General features: G+C 44.4%; 1 protein-coding gene across 2 annotated transcripts in view; it reads left to right on the plus strand.

The window, feature by feature from the left end:
• The first annotated feature begins 628 nt into the window (after positions 1 to 628).
• Positions 629 to 17,817, plus strand: part of LOC141981554 (uncharacterized) — a 48,562-nt gene continuing 31,373 nt past the window's right edge. Inside the window, exon 1 of one of the 2 annotated variants that reach the window (XM_074943196.1) lies at positions 629 to 1,490. Coding sequence is in view for 1 of the 2 variants with exons in the window: in XM_074943197.1 (XP_074799298.1) it covers positions 1,472 to 1,490 (19 nt within the window). In the remaining variant the exon portion in view is untranslated. The remainder of the gene's footprint in view (positions 1,491 to 17,817) is intronic. The other variant, XM_074943197.1, reaches the window with a different exon arrangement.

The following is a 17,817-nucleotide window of genomic DNA, read 5'->3' on the forward strand; positions in this document are numbered from 1 at the left end:
AATTGTGCAGCTATTGGGTGCCATATCCAGGGAGATTTATTAGGGGAATGAAATGTGGATTACCTAGGAGTCATGAGAGGTACCATGGAAATTGTATGAGTCTATTTGAAATGCTGAGCAATGTAGTTGTAAATGTGGTAACAAAAACAAACCTTGTTTTTTTGGGATGCTGAATAATGTGAATTGAAGCTGGGTTGTCTTCCTTGCCTTATAAACCTGAAGCAACTGTGAGCATGCCTCCAGGGTAATTTTAATGGAATATGAATTGGAAATGGTTGAAGGAGCATTGGCTGTGGAACTCCCATCTTGATTACATTGATTATGCTTTCATAAACCAGAGACAGAAGGTCTATCTATTTAGCCACTCTGTATTCTTGACAGAATAATGGATAAATTATGCTCAAATCAGATCAAGAACAATAGTGTAATCCTCCACAGATGGCTAAAGCTTTAAATGAGAGCTCAAAAAAGGGAAGTCTTTGTGTATGGTGAAAAGCTACAGTAACCAGCTGACTTAGTCTCAGATTTTCCAAGAGTTATATTGCCCGTTTTCTGCAATGTAAAGAAAATGTGGCTCAAAAAGAACAGATAGGATGAAATTAGTACTGTTTTAAGGCAGGCATCACCAGCTGGCACTGTTACACGTAGTCATCCAAGATTTTTTTCTTAGTGTGCAAGCAAATGCTCACTCTTAGGAAGAATTGCTGTGGTGCAGTGTTGGTTGTTAATTTGGGGGTTATACAATGCCCTGAGGAGAGACAGTGTTCCTCGGACAGGGAGCTGTGTGAGCAGCAGAAGAGTTTGCTCTCTGTCTTGGTCTCTTATTAGATGCAATTGCGGAGACAGATTTGCTTTTTGGGAACAGGGCACTGCTGTTGGGCTGAGTTTCCTGAAAAAAGGGATTGCCCAGGGTGCTTTTTTATCAACTCTGTTCTAGCACTGGTGTATATATGACAACAGAAAAAGTTACTGTCAGAAGATACTTAGACTCTGCGTCATTGATTTCTTTTCCACTGGGAAGCCGATCTACAAAGCTCTTGGACATCAGCTACCACTCAGCTGAGGGGCAATGCTGATGTCAGAATGGAACATTGGTGTCAGAAGAAGGGGCAATTCTAGTGTTAGGTGTGGGAAGGAGTTTCCAAGGAGAGAAACTGTGAACTGGTCTTCCTGTTGAACGAAGAGCAAATAGTTGAGGCACTTGAGGAATTCAGGGAGGTCCCAGAGGAATAAAAACAGCACCTGGAGGCATTTCAGAAAAGAATGAGAGTTGACCAGAAGATGGAGATCAAATCCAGTCAGCTCTAAATAAAATCTCTGTTGGATCAGAAGCTGAAAAGCTACGAAGTCAGACCTTGAAGCCGAGCTACAAAATGCCCAGTCCAAACTGGTGAAACCAGTTGAAAAGGCAACAAGCAACTTGGAACCTGATGAGGAACGCAGGCAGGAAACCCTACCTACCCAAACACAAATGGACTTCCAAGGGAAAGGTGAGTGAGAGTGAAGCGCATTTAATTCAGGGTGGTTGTTGTTTTCTGAACGTTCCTTGCAAGAGCAATGGTGTTTCAGAATCCTGTGCAAAATTTGTTTGTGTCTGTTTGCTTTCACTGTCAGATACCCCTGAAGGGGTAAACTGGGAACCAGAGGACTCATACTTTTGGTGGGATTCTGGGGAACATGCAAGAGCTGTTGGGGAGGCTAGGGAGAGATCACACTAGTTTCAAGGCCTAGGCAATTGAATTGGGGTGTCCCCACTGCCAAAAGGGGTGTCAAATATTAGGTGTGCACCAAGAGTGTATGCCTAGAGGCCCAAAGCCCAGGACAGATCCTGAGCCCCAGCAAGCTACAAGCACATGGGATTCAACATTTGGATCCTTCACAGCAGTCTGAGTGTCTGTACCATGCAGCTGGGAGCAAGCCTTCCAGCCCAGACTCACGCTAGCTCAGCTTAAGCTAGTGCACTAAAACATAAACGTTCTGGCTTGGGCTCTCAAACACATGCTGCTCCCTGGGCTCTGCGAGCTCAGGTGGTTTTTGCTGGAGCTGCAATGTTCACACTGCTATCTTTAGCATGCTAGCTCAGGTCCAACTAGCGTGAATCTGTCCACCTGAGTTGGCAGGCTTTCCCAGCTCCATTGCAGATATAACCACAGAAGCCAAGATGGGGGAGATCAGACTTCCCCAGCTCACTTCATAATAATAATAAAAAAGAAAAAACTTTGCAGAAGGCTGATGTGCCTCAATTTGACATCAAAGCCTCAATGAACGGTTGGGGAGAAGAGCAGAGAGGGGACTTTCTAGCAGCTAACTTGAGTGGCTGCAGAACAGAAAAGAGACTGAGTTATCTGGCAGTTGGAAACAGCCATGCATATGAGCTGGCCAGAAGAAGAGGCACACTAGAGACCCCACCTGAACTGGAGAGGACCTCATGAGATATCCAGCATATCCAGATACCAGTGAGGACCTGCAAGAAAAAATGGCAATAGACCAATTTATTGATGCACAGCTAGACTCAGAGTGAGTTCATGAGTCCCTTGACTTTGCCTGCATAAGGCTTTCTGAATAACAATACACACAATATTTTGGCCAAAAGAATCTCAGTGATTTTCTTAGCCGCAGAAACGCATGTGGCAAGTATTCTTCTAGCACTATAGCTGTTTGTGTTGCTATTCAAGCTGCTGTCTCTGATGACAAGTGTGATTAGGTGCCCAGTGAAACGCAGCCTTTCATGTCCATCTTTACTGGTGCTTTTCTCAGAGATAATTATCTGGGATATTTATGGAGAAAACAAAAGTTTCCCCTCTGGTGAATAAAAGTGTCAATATCAAATGGTGAATGAAAGACACAGTCTCACCCTAAAGCATCATTTGCGAGGAATTAGTGAAGGAAACTGGAAGCTGATCTGTGGCAGTACTGTGAAAGATATTACATGAGAAAACAAATTTAGTGAAGAACATATTATAGCCTGATTTTTTGTAAAAAATACATCAGTCAGGGAACTAGCTAAGAAAATAAAATCTCTTTCCTGAGGATAAAAGATCACACCAAACATTAAATAATAACCGTGCAGTAAATCAGGTGATGGTGAAGTCTTAATGCAAGGTCTAGTACAAGTTAGCTCAACTAACACCTGCTGATCTATACAGAATAGAAGTCTGGTTACAACACTAGCCATCAGAAAGCATTCTGGGGAAGAACGGAGTGTGTGTTTACTAAAACAACTGTATATCTTTATACATAACCTCTAACAAATAAAGAAGACACTTGCCTTCAGAATGTGAAATGATTTGAAGTTCTAAACAAAGGACTGCAGAGTTGTCCAAGAGGGTGAGGTTTTCGGAAGTGCCTAAATGATTTAGGAGCACACTTTCAATAGGACTTGTGATTCTAAAGTCACTTCGGCACTTCTGAAATTCTCACCTGGAATATCTGACCTGCGCTCAAACAGATTAAGGACGGTGATTTCAAAAGTGCTCAGGGGTTGGCTTAGCTCTGTTCCCATTGAAGTCACAGAGAATTTTACCATTGATTTCAGTGGCAGCAGACTTAGGCCAATGATGAGCACTTCTGAAAATCCCACCTAAAAATGACTTGAGTGGACATTCGTTGCACTGGGTGTCTAGCAAAATGACAGGTTTCAGAGTAACAGCCGTGTTAGTCTGTATTCGTAAAAAGAAAAAAGAAAAGGAGTACTTGTGGCACCTTAGAGACTAACCAGTTTATTTGAGCATGAGCTTTCGTGAGCTACAGCTCACTTCATCGGATGCATAGCATATCGTGGAAACTGCAGAAGACATTATATACCTGAAAATGTAGCTCAAAAATGTGGTTTGCCCTGTAAACGTATATTGACATTTTCATGGTATTTTGAAACAAATGACATAAATTTGACTTTAAACATTCTGGGTACATCACATAGAACCTATTGCCCCCCTATCAGTCTTGGATGGATAAAGCACATATCCTGTTAGTCCCTTAACACCAAGTGTATGTACTAACATTCCACCAGTCTCAGGAGAATGTTAATAGGGGCAACACAGCAAGGTGTGGGATGAGGATCAGGAGAGAAAAAGAAGAGAAGACAGGTGTGGGGTAGGACTTAGGGCTTGGCTACACTTACATTTTATAGTGCTCTAACTTGCTGGCTCAGGGGGGTGAAAAATCACCCCCCTGAGCGCAGCAAGTCAGAGCACTTTAAAGTGCTAGTGTAAACAGGCTCCGAGTGCTGGGAGTCGCGCTCCACCTCATGGAGGTGGATTACCAGGAGCGCTGGGAGAGCTCTCTCCCAGCACTCGTGTGCGACCACACTCGCACTTCAAAGCGCTGCCGCAGGAGCGCTCCCGTGACAGCGCTTTGACGTTTCCAGTGTAGCCATGCCCCTAAATACCTATGAGTTAAGCTTCCCATGCTCTGTGTGGATTAATTATAAGCAGTAAGATACAGCAGCCAGCAACCAGTAATCTGCAGCAAGTGGTAAAGTGCGCAGTCAGAGGTGAAAGTAATTTAAAGGATTTACCGGTACTCTGGAGTCCTGAGCAGGGGGGCGTGGCCTTGACCGGAAGAGGTGTGGCCTCAACCAAAAGAGGTGGGCTGGCCCTTTAAATCAAGATTTAAAGGCCCCGGGGCTTCGGCTGCGGCTGGGAGCCCCGGGCCTTTAAATCACCCCCAGAGCTACCAGCTGCAGAGGTGGCTGGGAGCCCCGGGGCTCAGGGGTGATTTAAAGGGCCCCGGGCTCTGGCTGCCGCTACCACAGCGGAGCTCTGGGCCCTTTAAAGCGCCACCGGAGCCCTGCCACCGCTACCCCACGGGCTCCCCGCAGTGGCCGGAGCCCCAGGCCCGTTAAAGCACCGCCGGAGCCCTAGCACCGCTACCCCAGGGACTCCGGCAGCGGGCCCCACCCCCCACTCCCTCCATCCTCCTCTCCCTCCACCGCTCACTCTCCCCACCCTCACTCACTCACTCACTCACTCATTTTCATCAAGCTGGCTCAGGGGGCTGGGGTACGGGAGAGGGTGAGGACTCTGGCTGGGGGGTGCAGGCTCTGGAGTGGGGCCAGAAATGAGGAGTTCAGAGTGCAGGAGGGGGTTCTGGGCTGGGGGGTGGAGCTGAGGAGTTTGGAATATGGGGGGGACTTCAGGCTGAGGCAGGGGGTTGGGGTGTGGGAGGAGGTACGGGCTCTGGCCTGGGGATGTGGGTTCCAGGGTGGGGCCAGAAATGAGGGGTTCAGGGTGTGGGAGGGGGTTTGGGGCTGGGGCTGAGGGGTTCAGAGTGCATGAGGGGGCTCTGGGCTGGGGTAGGGGGTTTGGATATGGTGGGGGGGTGAGGACAAGATCTGGATTTCTAATGTAGAAAGCGAGCAGAAAACATTTTTGACTAAAACCTTTCCAGCCCTCTTCATACCTCATGACAAAAGAGGAAATGGCATTCCCACCCCCCACCTGGCCACTTATTTTTTCCTTTATTTTCTCTGCAGAACTCCTGAGAGGTGTAAAAGAAAATGCCACTCAGAATGAAAGAAATCGCTATGTGAGAAGTCTTTCCCCCTCAATTATGTTCTTTCATAGTAATGGTTTTTATGAGAACTAACCAGGGATGCTGGCTGAGCCAGGGAGCCCAAGAGCTGGATTTTGAATTAAATGCTTCAAGGATAGCTTTTCAAGATGAGATATTAGGCTGAAGCAGTATTAATGAGTTCAGCCATTAATGTTTTCAGCCAATGAGCTGGGGTTCTGAATAGGTCTGAACTTATATAGGGCTGAATCTGTTGTGGAGCTGGGAACAAAAAGCAAAACTCCCAGGAGCTTGGACTTTAGGTTATCCAGCAACAGAAAGGGGTTTTTCTAGGAGGCCATTTTCCCAAGCACATAGTGAGAGTATGAACGTGCTGTCATAGAATCATAGAATGTCAGGGTTGGAAGGGACCTCAGGAGGTCATCTAGTCCAACCCCCTGCTCAAAGCAGGACCAGTCCCCAACTAAATCATCTAAACATACCAGTGTGCTGAGCTGGTGAATTTTAGAAGGACCTACTGGGCAGGCAAGAGTGCAGATTACCTGCATTCAGATTCAGAGAAAGAGGGGGCTTACAGGTGTTTGGAAAATACAAAGAGCAGCATGTCCATGGAGTCACTCACACAGACTTTAGCCTGTGTGTGAGCTCTGGAAAGTAAACACAGATCACACTAAGGTCTGTAAGAATGAGTGTCTGGAAGTTTTGTTGAGATGTTCTTCTCTTTCCATGCCACGAACCCTTTCGAGGGTAAGAACATATCTTACTAGATAGGGTCTGTAATGTGGATATTTGATACTTCCTTCTCAAGTTTCTGACTGCATCATAAAGGTGTGTTCACTCAGTGTTATTTTGGGGAAGTGCTTTAATGATAATATGTCCAGTATAGATGGAGCTGACTGAATCTATTAGCTGTGCAGCCAGGAGAGTGTTTGAAAAAGAAGCCTCAGAGCATAGCAGAATATTTGTCTTATTCCTACACAAACAGGAAGACTCTGCCACGGAGGTGCAACCCCTCGATGTCCTGTACCATAGAAATCCATGCTGTATCACACGAACAAGCACTGAACAGACCCAATATCAAGGCATTTGAGAGAAGAGTCTGACAAAAATATTCCTTTGTTTTACTCACAATTGTAAATGTACTCAACAGCTGGAAAAGATGTTAACGTTATGACCACCTCTCTGTGCCTGTAAGCAGCACGCGCTGACCTTGAAAACTGACCTGGCCATTTTGTTAATGGAGCCAGTAAAAGCCGCAGCAGCAAATGAAACAGAGTCAAGCCAGGGAAATATATTTTATGCAGATGTGAAAGTATAACATGTGCTTTGTTTTAAATGTAGTTTGTTGTCAATGTGCTTCAGACATTTTGTATTGAAAATATAAATAATGCTTTTCACTTTGCTTCCATCAGAAGGTTTCAGCTTCATAAATATTGATGAAATAATTCTCATACTAAACTGTGAGCTAGGAAAGTGCTACATGTTCAGGTGGGAAAACTTAGGCACCCAGGGGAAATGAATTTACAGACGTCACACGGAAATCTGGCCAAATTTGCAATAAAAATCAGATCTGATTCCCAGGCCTGTGCTTCAGCTCCAAGGCCACTTTTTCTGAAAGTTCCCTGAAAATGTAACATGTGGATTAGGAACCAAGGCCCAGCTCCACAAAGGTATGTAGGCACTTCATGCCTAGATTTAGGCACCACTTCAATCCACAAAACTCCTGTTCAGCTGCCATCTAACCCTGTAGGTGCCTCAACTCATTCAGTGCCTAAATTTTCACTGTAAATGGTCTGTAGCTGCCTCAGTTTCTGCCTCTGGGCATGGGCACCTTTGCCTCCCTCTAGGCACCCGGTTGTCTATCTCCCGCCTAAGCCTCAGCGCAATTCTCATACCAGGTGAAGACAGGTATTCCCCTGCCTATCTCACCTGTGGGGTATAAGCCAAGCACACCTAGCCTTCACAAAAAGATCAGAAGAATGAGTCTTCCCTTTAGCCCAGTGGTTAACCTTTTGCCTGGGATGCAGGAGACCCCCTGTGAATTCATCCCTCTGCCTGAGGGGAAGGGATTTGAACAGGGGACTCCCTCCTCAGTGCCCTACCCACTGGCCTATGGGATATTCTGGTGTAGGATCCTTCCGTCTCTCTTGTTGACGCTGTTCCACTTTGAACTAAATAATGAGTGGGCCACCCAGTGTGAGAATGATTCCAGTAGTAGGGCTGATAGAAGACCCTTGTACAAATCCCTTCTCCTCATCTCACAAAGCCGGGAATTGAGCTGGGGTCTCCCACATGAGTGCCCTTATCATTGCGCTAAAGGGTTTGTTTTATGTGGAGTTAGGTGCATGTTGCTAGCATTCTTGCAAGAAAGAGCTTAAGTGTCTGTGACGTTATGAGTAAATATAATATCTCATTGAAAGGTGACAGGGTCAGAAAGAGTTAATTAACTCACAGACTAACCTGACCCATGGCCGAACTTTAGAGACTCGTTAGGAAGATATGTAAATCATAGAATCATAGAATATCAGGGCTGGAAGGGACCTCAGGAGGTCATCTAGTCCAACCCCCTGCTCAAAGCAGGACCCGTCTCCAATTTTTGCCCCAGATCCCTAAATGGCCTCCTCAAGGATTGAACTCACAACCCTGGGTTTAGCAGGCCAATGCTAATGAACAGAGCTTTGAAATGCAAGCCTGTATTGTTAGAGATAGAAGAGTAGATGTTTGCTCAGGTCTTGTAAGCAAACAAGTCTTGTCTATGGCTATAGCTTTGATTCAAAGATCAAAAAAGGAATATTAACATTTAGGAAGATACTTCAGTGAAATAGTAGTATTGTCTATGTCTCTTTGAAGGTTGTGATAACCTGTGTCTGAACTGTTTAATGGATAAATTATCCTGTGCTAATTGCCATGATGTTTGGAAGAAGGAAAGTTAAGCCTATCGTTTTCTCAGGCCAAATGGCTGCAGGAAATGTATAAAAACCTTGGGACACGATCTGATCCTTCTTCATCTCAGATCTGCTTTGGGTTTCAAGAGCAGGAAACCTTAAGCCATAAGGATTGAGATCCCCAGTCACTGACTGGAGTCACCCTGAATATGGACACTGGTCTATAACCTATGGACTATTTCTAAAAGGACTTTTGGCAACTACAAATTCATCTCTGCTATGTATCTGAACCTCAAAAATTGAATTCAAGTCTGTATGTATATTGATCTTTTAACCAACACTCTCTCTCTTTTCTTTTTTAATAAATTTTAGTTTAGTTAATAAGAATTGACTATAAGCGTGTATTTGGGGTAAGATCTAAGTTATTATTTGACCTGGGTCTGGGGCTTGGTCCTTTGGGATCAGGAGAACCTTTTCTTTTATATGATGAAATAAGATTTTCAGAGTTTATCGTCATATGTTTGACATGTGTGTCTGGATGGAGACCTGAGGCTGGGTACTTTAAGGGAACTGCATTGTTTGGACTTCTGAATAACCAGTGAGGTACTATAGAAGCTGTTTTGTGCTGGCTTCATAGGCGTGCACACGGGGTGTGCCGGGTGTGCCCAGGCACACCCTAATGGAGGGCACAGCTCTGGGGGTGGGGGCTGCGTGCTCCCACGGGGCAGGGTGTCTAGCTCCGCGCTGAGCCAAACGCTGCTAGGAGCCTCATGGGGTTGGATAAGGGGCGGGGGCAGTCAGGGGACATGGAGCAGGGTGGGTTGGATACATAGGCGGCGAGATGGGCCGTGGTGCCCATGCTCCACTGTTCGGCAACATGGGGAGTGCAGCGCTCTCACCTCAGGGGCAGCTCCCCCCTCCCCGGCGTCCCTGCGCACGCTGCCTCCCAGAGCTGACCCGGTTCCCAGCCCATTGGCCAGGAACCTGGCCAATGGGAGCTGTGGGGGGGCGGTGCCAGAGCTGCCTGACCGTGCCTCCCCAGCAGGGAGGGGGAGGGAGCTGCATGCAGAGAGAGGAGCAGGAGTCTGTCACTGTCAGACACAGATGGGGGGGGCATTGTGGGGGCAGACAAACAGATGGAGCCGGGGGCAGGAGAAAGGAGCAGCGATGGGCACCCTGGGGCTGATATAAAATACACAGCACAGGGGGGGCTTCCTGGGGAGGTGGGGGGGTATAGCAACACTCCCTTCCCCCACAGACCAGACTCAGGCTGCAGCTGGCTCTGTCTATCACTCCCCCCAACCCCACAGAGACCCACACAACCCTCTGCCCCCATGGAAGATCCCCACCAGCCCCTGTGCCCCCATCACCCCTCTCCAGAGAGCCCCCCCTTTGTGCCTCCAGAGACAGCTCCCCTCCCCCCTGCCTCCCCTGCTCCCGAGCTCCCTACAATCTTCCCCCTTTGCCTTCCCCCTCCCGCCCCCAGCTCATTGGCCAGGAGGCTCCCAGACTGTCGGCCACCAAGGCCAATGGGAGCTGCACCTCAGGCAGGGGGCCTGCTTGCAGACGGAGACCTGCCCGGCTGTGCCTCCACAGCACGGGGAGGGGGAGCCACAGGTGAGCAAACCCTGGTCATCCTCATCACAAACACAGCAATTCTCTGGATGTTTAATTTCACTGAGGCAAGTAATTTAATCTACTCTTCCTTTCCAGACAGTGTGTGGCTTTTCCTGTAAGAAAACTTACAATTTCTTTGCAAAGAAGTCCAGTTACAGTTTTTCACTTGAGAAGTACATTTTCTGGTTGTTCATAAGCTCATTTATTTTGTTAACTCAGTTTCATAGGGAATTTTAAAAGTCACTTGAATTGTAACTGTTTGCATCCGATGAAGTGAGCTGTAGCTCATGAAAGCTTATGCTCAAATAAATTGGTTAGTCTCTAAGGTGCCACAAGTACTCCTTTTCTTTTTGTGAATACAGACTAACACGGTTGCTACTCTGAAACCTGTTTTTTTCCATTGGTCCAAAACCACATGGAAGATGTGCAGATTTTTATTTCTGTGGGCCAAACCACCACCCTGTGTAGAAATGTAAATGTCAGAGCTAGAAAAGCTTTGCAAGGGTATGGGTCCCTCAGGAAATTGTCCTCAAGTCATTCATTCTTCTGGGCATTCCATTCTGTTGTTCCCTCTTACAGTGATAGAGATCAGTGTCTCCACCCACAGGGGAGATGCAGAAGACTGGGCCAACCCTGCAGCCACTCTGCCTCTACCCTTGTTCTCTGTCTGCTCCCTCTACCAGCCCCTTTGGTCTCCCTGGGATTCCCCCTACCATTACTCCTTCTGGGTCTTCTTTCTCTGGAGCTTTTCCAAAGTAAAGTTGTTATTACAGGTTCTTATCTCTGTAATGTATTTAATGTATTATGGGAGTCCCCCTTCAGCCCTCTGTATAAATTGATCCTCTTCTTTCCATATGTTTTGCCCATAGGGTTTTCTGCAGCCCTAGGGCAGCCAGCAATAACACCTGCGCTTTTGCAATGGGGTGAAGGAAGGGGACCATGAGATCCCTATTTATGTGATTTGCAAGAAATGTTATAATTACTCAGGGTACCAAATGTGTTTAAATGATATAAGTACCTTGTAAAATCCCAAAGCAAACTCATTTTCATTTCTCAGATAATAATCTCATAGATAGTATACACACATTTTCATGAATTATATGAGTTGATTTTATTATTAATTAATTATTATTATTATTAATTATTATTAACTAGGTTACTGGTTTTTTTCAGTGTGGAAAATTGTGTGCTATTTTACAGGTTGACTGACTGAATGACATAATGCCCCCTACCTCCCCCAATGTCCATCACTAAGTCCAATAACTTTGTCAAGTGTCTGTCACGCAACATGGTGGTGCCTAGCCCTGTCCTATTCCTCAGGGGGACAAGGGGTCCAGGGCAGCCTGGGGAGTTAGTGGGGGGCCTGGCGCTGGCAGCAGCAAGTGACCTGGCCCCAGCCCACCGGCTCCCAGCGTTGCTCCGGGGCGGGGTTGCTCGCTGGTGCCCCCCGCTAAGCCCCCAGGCTGCCCTGGACCCTGTGTCCCCCTGAAGAATGGGACAGGGCTAGGAATCGGATTCGTCTTCCATATTCCAGGCCTTTTACAAATCTATTCAATACTTTGCAGTCTTACCTGTTACAAGCTGTTCATGTGAAAGAGCCTTTTCGAAACTAGCACATGTATCAGCAAGGAAAGCTACCTTACTGAGATCAGAACATGTAGGGATAAAGTGAGACAGGCTAAAAGTCAAGTAGAGTTGGACCTTGCAAAGGGAATTAAAACCAATAGTAAAAGGTTCTATAGTCATATAAATAGGAAGAAAACAAAGAAAGAAGAAGTGGGACCACTAAAAACTGAGGATGGAGTGGAGGTCAAGGATAATCTAGGCATGGCCCAATATCTAAACAAATACTTTGCCTCAGTCTTTAATAAGACTAAAGAGGATCTTAGGGATAATGGTAGCATGACAAATGGGAATGAGGATATGGAGGTAGGCATTACCATATTTGAGGTAGAAGCGAAACTCAAACAGCTTAATGGGACAAAATCGGGGGGCCCAGATAATCTTCATCCAAGAATATTAAAAGAATTGGCACAAGAAATTGCAAGCCCATTAGCAAGAATTTTTAATGAATCTGTAAACTCAGGGGTTGTACTGTATGATTGGAGAATTGCTAACATAGTTCCTATTTTTAAGAAAGGGAAAAAAAGTGATCCGAGTAATTATAGGCCTGTTAGTTTGACATCTGTAGTATGCAAGGTCTTGGAAAAAATTTTGAAGGAGAAGGTAGTTAAGGACATTGAAGTCAATGGTAAATGGGACAAAATACAACATGGTTTTACAAAAGGTAGATCGTGCCAAACCAACCTGATCTCCTTCTTTGAGAAATTTTTCAGATTTTTTAGACAAAGGAAACGCAGTGGATCTAATTTACTTAGATTTTAGTAAGGCGTTTGATACCGTGCCACATGGGGAATTATTAGTTAAATTGGATAAGATGGGCATCAATAGGAAAATTGAAAGGTGGATAGGGAATTGGTTAAAGGGGAGACTACAACGGGTCCTACTGAAAGGTGAACTGCCAAGCTGGAGGGAGGTTACCAGTGGAGTTCCTCAAGGATCAGTTTTGGGACCAATCTTATTTAATCTTTTTATTACTGACCTGGGCACAAAAAGTGGGAGTGTGCTAATAAAGTTTGCGGATGATACAAAGCTGGGAGGTATTGCTAATTTAGAGAAGGACAGGGGTACCCTACAGGAGGATCTGGATGACTTTGTAAACTGGAGTAATAGGAATAGGATGAAATTTAATAGTGAGAAGTGTAAGGTCATGCATTTAGGGATTAATAACAAGAATTCTAGTTATAAGCTAGGGACGCATCAATTAGAAGTAACGGAGGAGGAAAAGGACCTTGGAGTATTGGTTGATCATAGGATGACTATGAGCTGCCAATGTGATATGGCTGTGAAAAAAGCTAATGTGGTCTTGGGATGCATCAGGAGAGGTATTTCCAGTAGGGATAAGGAGGTTTTAGTACCGTTATACAAGGCACTGGTGAGACCTCACCTGGAATACTGTGTGCAGTTCTGGTCTCCCATGTTTAAGAAGGATGAATTCAAACTGGAACAGGTACAGAGAAGGGCTACTAGGATGATCCGAGGAATGGAAAACTTGTCTTATGAAAGGAGACTCAGGGAGCTTGGCTTGTTTAGCCTAACTAAAAGAAGGTTGAGGGGAGATATGATTGCTCTCTATAACTATATCAGAGGGATAAATACCAGAGAGGGAGAGGAATTATTTAAACTCAGTACCAATGTGGACACAAGAACAAATGGATATAAACTGGCCACTAGGAAATTTAGATTAGAAATTAGACGAAGGTTTCTAACCATCAGAGGAGTGAAGTTTTGGAATAGCCTTCCGAGGGAAGTAGTGGGGGCAAAAGATCTATCTGGCTTTAAGATTAAACTCGATAAGTTTATGGAGGAGATGGTATGATGGGATAACATGGTTTTGGTAATTAAATATTCATGGTAAATAGGCCCAATGGCCTGTGATGGGTTATTAGATGGGGTAAGATCCAAGTTACCCGGGAAAGAATTTTCTGTAGTATCTGGCTGATGAATCTTGCCCATATGCTCAGGGTTTAGCTGATCGCCATATTTGGGGTCGGGAAGGAATTTTCCTCCAGGGCAGATTGGAAGGCCCTGGAGGTTTTTCACCTTCCTCTGTAGCATGGGGCACAGGTCACTTGCTGGAGGATTCTCTGCTCCTTGTAGTCTTTAAACTACGATTTGAGGACTTCAATAGCACAGATATAGGTGTGAGGTTTTTTTGTAGGAGTGGTGGGTGAAATTCTGTGGCCTGCGTTGTGCAGGAGGTCAGACTAGATGATCATAATGGTCCCTTCTGACCTAAATATCTATGAATCTATGAATCTATGAAAAAACAAACTAAGAAGTACAATGTCCCAACAGCACCTCGACTCACTCATGATTTTGTACATTGAACAAGAATTGGCTTTGTCAGTTAATTACAATGATGTGACTGAGGAATTTAAGTCCATAACACCTGGTGAGTGATGTCTCATTCTCTAGGATAGGAAGATGAAGAAACCTTAATCTGTTTTGGTCTATTTGGGTTAGCTCATTATCTGGTTAAAGATAAAGATCATGAAAATTGACTGTATCTTTGTATACGTTTAGTTAAGTTTTAGTTTCTTTAGTTTGTTTGATGAATAAAAATAATGTCCCTTATGACTGAGTATTCAATAAATGTTCACCTTTAAAAAAAAAAATTCCCTGGGTGCACACCCTAATGAAATGTGCTGCGCACGCCTATAGCTGGCTTGGTAAATCTAAGTATTGGAATATCCACCAGCATTTGTTTGCAGTTCACCTTGATTGAGTGACCTCAGCTGGCTCCCACAGGCAGCACCGTCACAGTGTCTAAGTCTAGGAGAGGGGTTCACCTGGTTTTAGGCACCTAACTCTGTGAGAGAGACAGAGATTAGGACACACCCCTCTCACTGGCATTTGCTATTGGCTAGTTTAGGCAGCTCCCCACCTAGCATGATGACTTTTGTAGAATCTATCCTCAGGTGCCTCTCTCTCATCATAGGTTGTGTAGGGAGGCTAGGCACCTAATCCAGGATTTGTGGAATCCACTGAGTGGCCAGGTGCCTAGCAGTTAAGTGTTGCAATGCCTAATTGCCTTTGTGTATCCAGGCCCAGGCAATTCTGCCAGCTTTACATCCTGCCAGGAACTGAAGAGTGTTAACCAATATTGACTGCTAATTAAAAACAAACAGCAAAACTCCATCTCTTTCTCATGTAGCCACTGACTTACAATCTCTGATTAAAGTGAGTATTCCAAGGCTGTATGAATTAATCTGCCCTGACTGTGTATTATTAAATCTCAGCCAATATGTTTTTGATAATCAACTTACATTTAATTACATTATTTTATTTTAAATCACTTTTAAAGCCTTATTTCAGACATTTAGTCCAATATATAGCCATATAGTGCATAGCTCCCTCTTAAAAGCTAATGACAATACTTCCAGCTCAAGCCTTGTTTTTAGAGTCATCAACTGTGGTATTTCTTTTGTAGTAACTAAGAGTGATCAGGAAATAGCCTACACAGTGAGAAAAGATGAGAGAGTTATCACAAGTATCCTCCTCCTGAAAATGATTATATTCAGCAGGATTTCAATCAAATTTGAATGGTTTGCAGAACTGTTGTCTGCAAACTTTATAAGTGTACTCTCTATGCCATTATCCAAATCATTTATGAAAATATTGACTAGAACCAGACCCAGGACAAATCCCTGCAGGACCCCACTTAATATGCCCTTCCAGCTTGATTGTGAGCCATTGATAACTACTTTCTGAGTACCATTTTCCAACCAGTTATGCACCCACCTTACACTAGGTTCTTCTATGCTATATTTCCCTAGTTGGTTTACAAGAAGGTCGTGTGAGACAGCCTCATTAAAGTTGAGATATATCACATCTACTGCTTCCCCCCTATTCATAAGGCTTGTTACACTGTCAAAGAAGGATATTTGGTTGGTCTGACATGATTTGTTCTTGACAAATTCATGTTGACAGTTACTTATCACATTATCTTCTAGGTGCTCACAAACTGATTGATTATTTGCTCCATTATCTTTCTGGGTACCCAAATTAAACTGACTGGTCTATAATTCACTGGGTTGTCCTTATTTTCCCTTTTTTATGGAGCAGTACTATATGTGCCTCTTTCCAGTCTTCTGGGATCTCTGCTGTCCTCAGAGTTCGCAAAGAGAATTGCTAATTGCTCAGAGATTTCTTCAGCCAGATCCTAAAGTATTCCAGGATGGATTTCATCAGGCCCTGCCAACAGGAAGACATCTAACTTGCCTAAGTAATTCTTAACTTGTTCTTTCCATATTTTAGCCTCAGATCCTACCCCATTTTCACTGATGTTCGCTATGTTAGTTATCCGGTCACTGCTAACCTTTTTGGTGCAAACTGAAACAAAACATGCATGTAACATTGCTGCATTTTCTGTTATTGTCTTTCCCTCTTTGTTTGGTAATGGGCCTGTGAGACTGGCAGGCCAGATGCCAGCTCTTGCTTAGACTGCAGGCATTACCTAAGAACTGACGAACTCATAGCTGGAGACCAGACCAGTTCACTTGTGTGTTAGTGTTGCTCAAAATAGGCATTAGTCTTATAAGAATGTATTTAGTGTTTAGACTCTACAGAATGTTTATAAGTTGCTGCATTCATTAATCTTATTTGTAATGTCTGTATTCCATGCTACAAGGAAATATGTGAGTTTTGCTTTATAACCTGGAAAATATTTGCTCTAAATTTGTGAACTCAAGTGGGAAGGGTGTTTCCCCTGCCCGTCCAGAAAAACTATCAAAATCAGATGAACCATCAAGGAACATTACAATATAAAGACTTGATGAATTGCTCTATCACACCATGGAAATGCTATGTACAAGGAAGCTCATCCTATGGACTTGAGATTGAAGGAAGGAAATAAAACAAAGTCACAGGAAAATGTTCCATCTCTTTTCTGTTTGAACTCTCACAGGGCCAGAATCTCTAAATTGAGACTGAGATCTCCAGCAGTTACCCCTGGGTCTGCTCTGAAAGACATCTTGAATTGACAGATCACCACATCTCTGTCATCTTTAGAGATCATAGATGGTAACTCATTTGTGTGTATAGGTTTGCTTGCTTTAACCTGTAAATAACTCTCATTTCTTTTTCCTAGTTAATAAACCTTTAGATAGTTTATTATAGGATTGGCTACAGACATTGTCTTTTGTATAAGATCTAGAGTACCAATTGATCTGGGTTAAGTGACTGGTCATTTGGGAATGAAAGCAACCTGAATATGGTGTGATTTTTGGTGTAAGTGACCATTTATCATTAAGTCCAGCTTGCCTGGGTGGCAAGATAGACTGGAGAGCCCAAGTGCACTGTCTGTGACTCCATGGTAAGACTGCTACAGGATTTCATATTTGTCACTGGCTTGGTGAAATCTAATGATAGAACATACCACCGGTTTGGGGGGGTCTGCCCTGTTTTTGACAGTCTGCCCTGAAGTAGCCACTCATGTCTGTAGTTAGTTTAATCTCATTTTGTGCCTTGGCATTTCTAATTTTGTCCTTCTCGACTTGTGTTTTTTAATATTCATCCTTCGTAATTTGACCTAATTTTCACTTTTTGTAGGACTCTTTTTTAAGTTTCATGTCATTGAAGATCTCCTGGTTAAGCCAAGATGGTCTCTTGCCCTACTTCCTATCTTTCCTACGCAGTGGGATAGTTTGCTCTTGTGCCCTTAATAATGTCTCTTTCAAAAACTGCCAACTCTCCTGAACAATTTGTTTCCTTAGACTTGCTTCCCACAGGGAATTATCTGAGTTTGCTAAAGTCTGCCTTCTTGAAGTCCATTGTCTTTTCTTCTGCTATTTTCCCTCTTACCATTCCTTAGAATCACAATCTCTATCATTTGACAATCACTTCCACCAAGCTGCCTTCCACTTTCAAGTTCTCAGCCAGTTCCTCCCTATTTGTCAGATTCCCACATGTCCACAGGGTTCAGGCCTGTCTTTACTCTACTTGCCTAAGCAGTGCCTCACCAGCTGCACTTGCTAGGGGGCGTGCAGCGTATGTACTCTACACACTGCCAAAAGGAGTGTGCAGTATAGGTATCTAAAGGTATGTCTGTCTCAGAGAGGGAAGGGGCTTAACACACAACCCTGTCATCAGTATCTCAAACTGTATCTAACTCAAGTCATTCCCCACCTAGCGTGCTGGCTTTGTAGATGCCAGCCTAAGGGACTTATCTCTCCCATGTATT

The sequence above is a fragment of the Natator depressus genome, chromosome 2, assembly GCF_965152275.1.
Source record: "Natator depressus isolate rNatDep1 chromosome 2, rNatDep2.hap1, whole genome shotgun sequence".
Taxonomy (NCBI): domain Eukaryota; kingdom Metazoa; phylum Chordata; order Testudines; family Cheloniidae; genus Natator; species Natator depressus.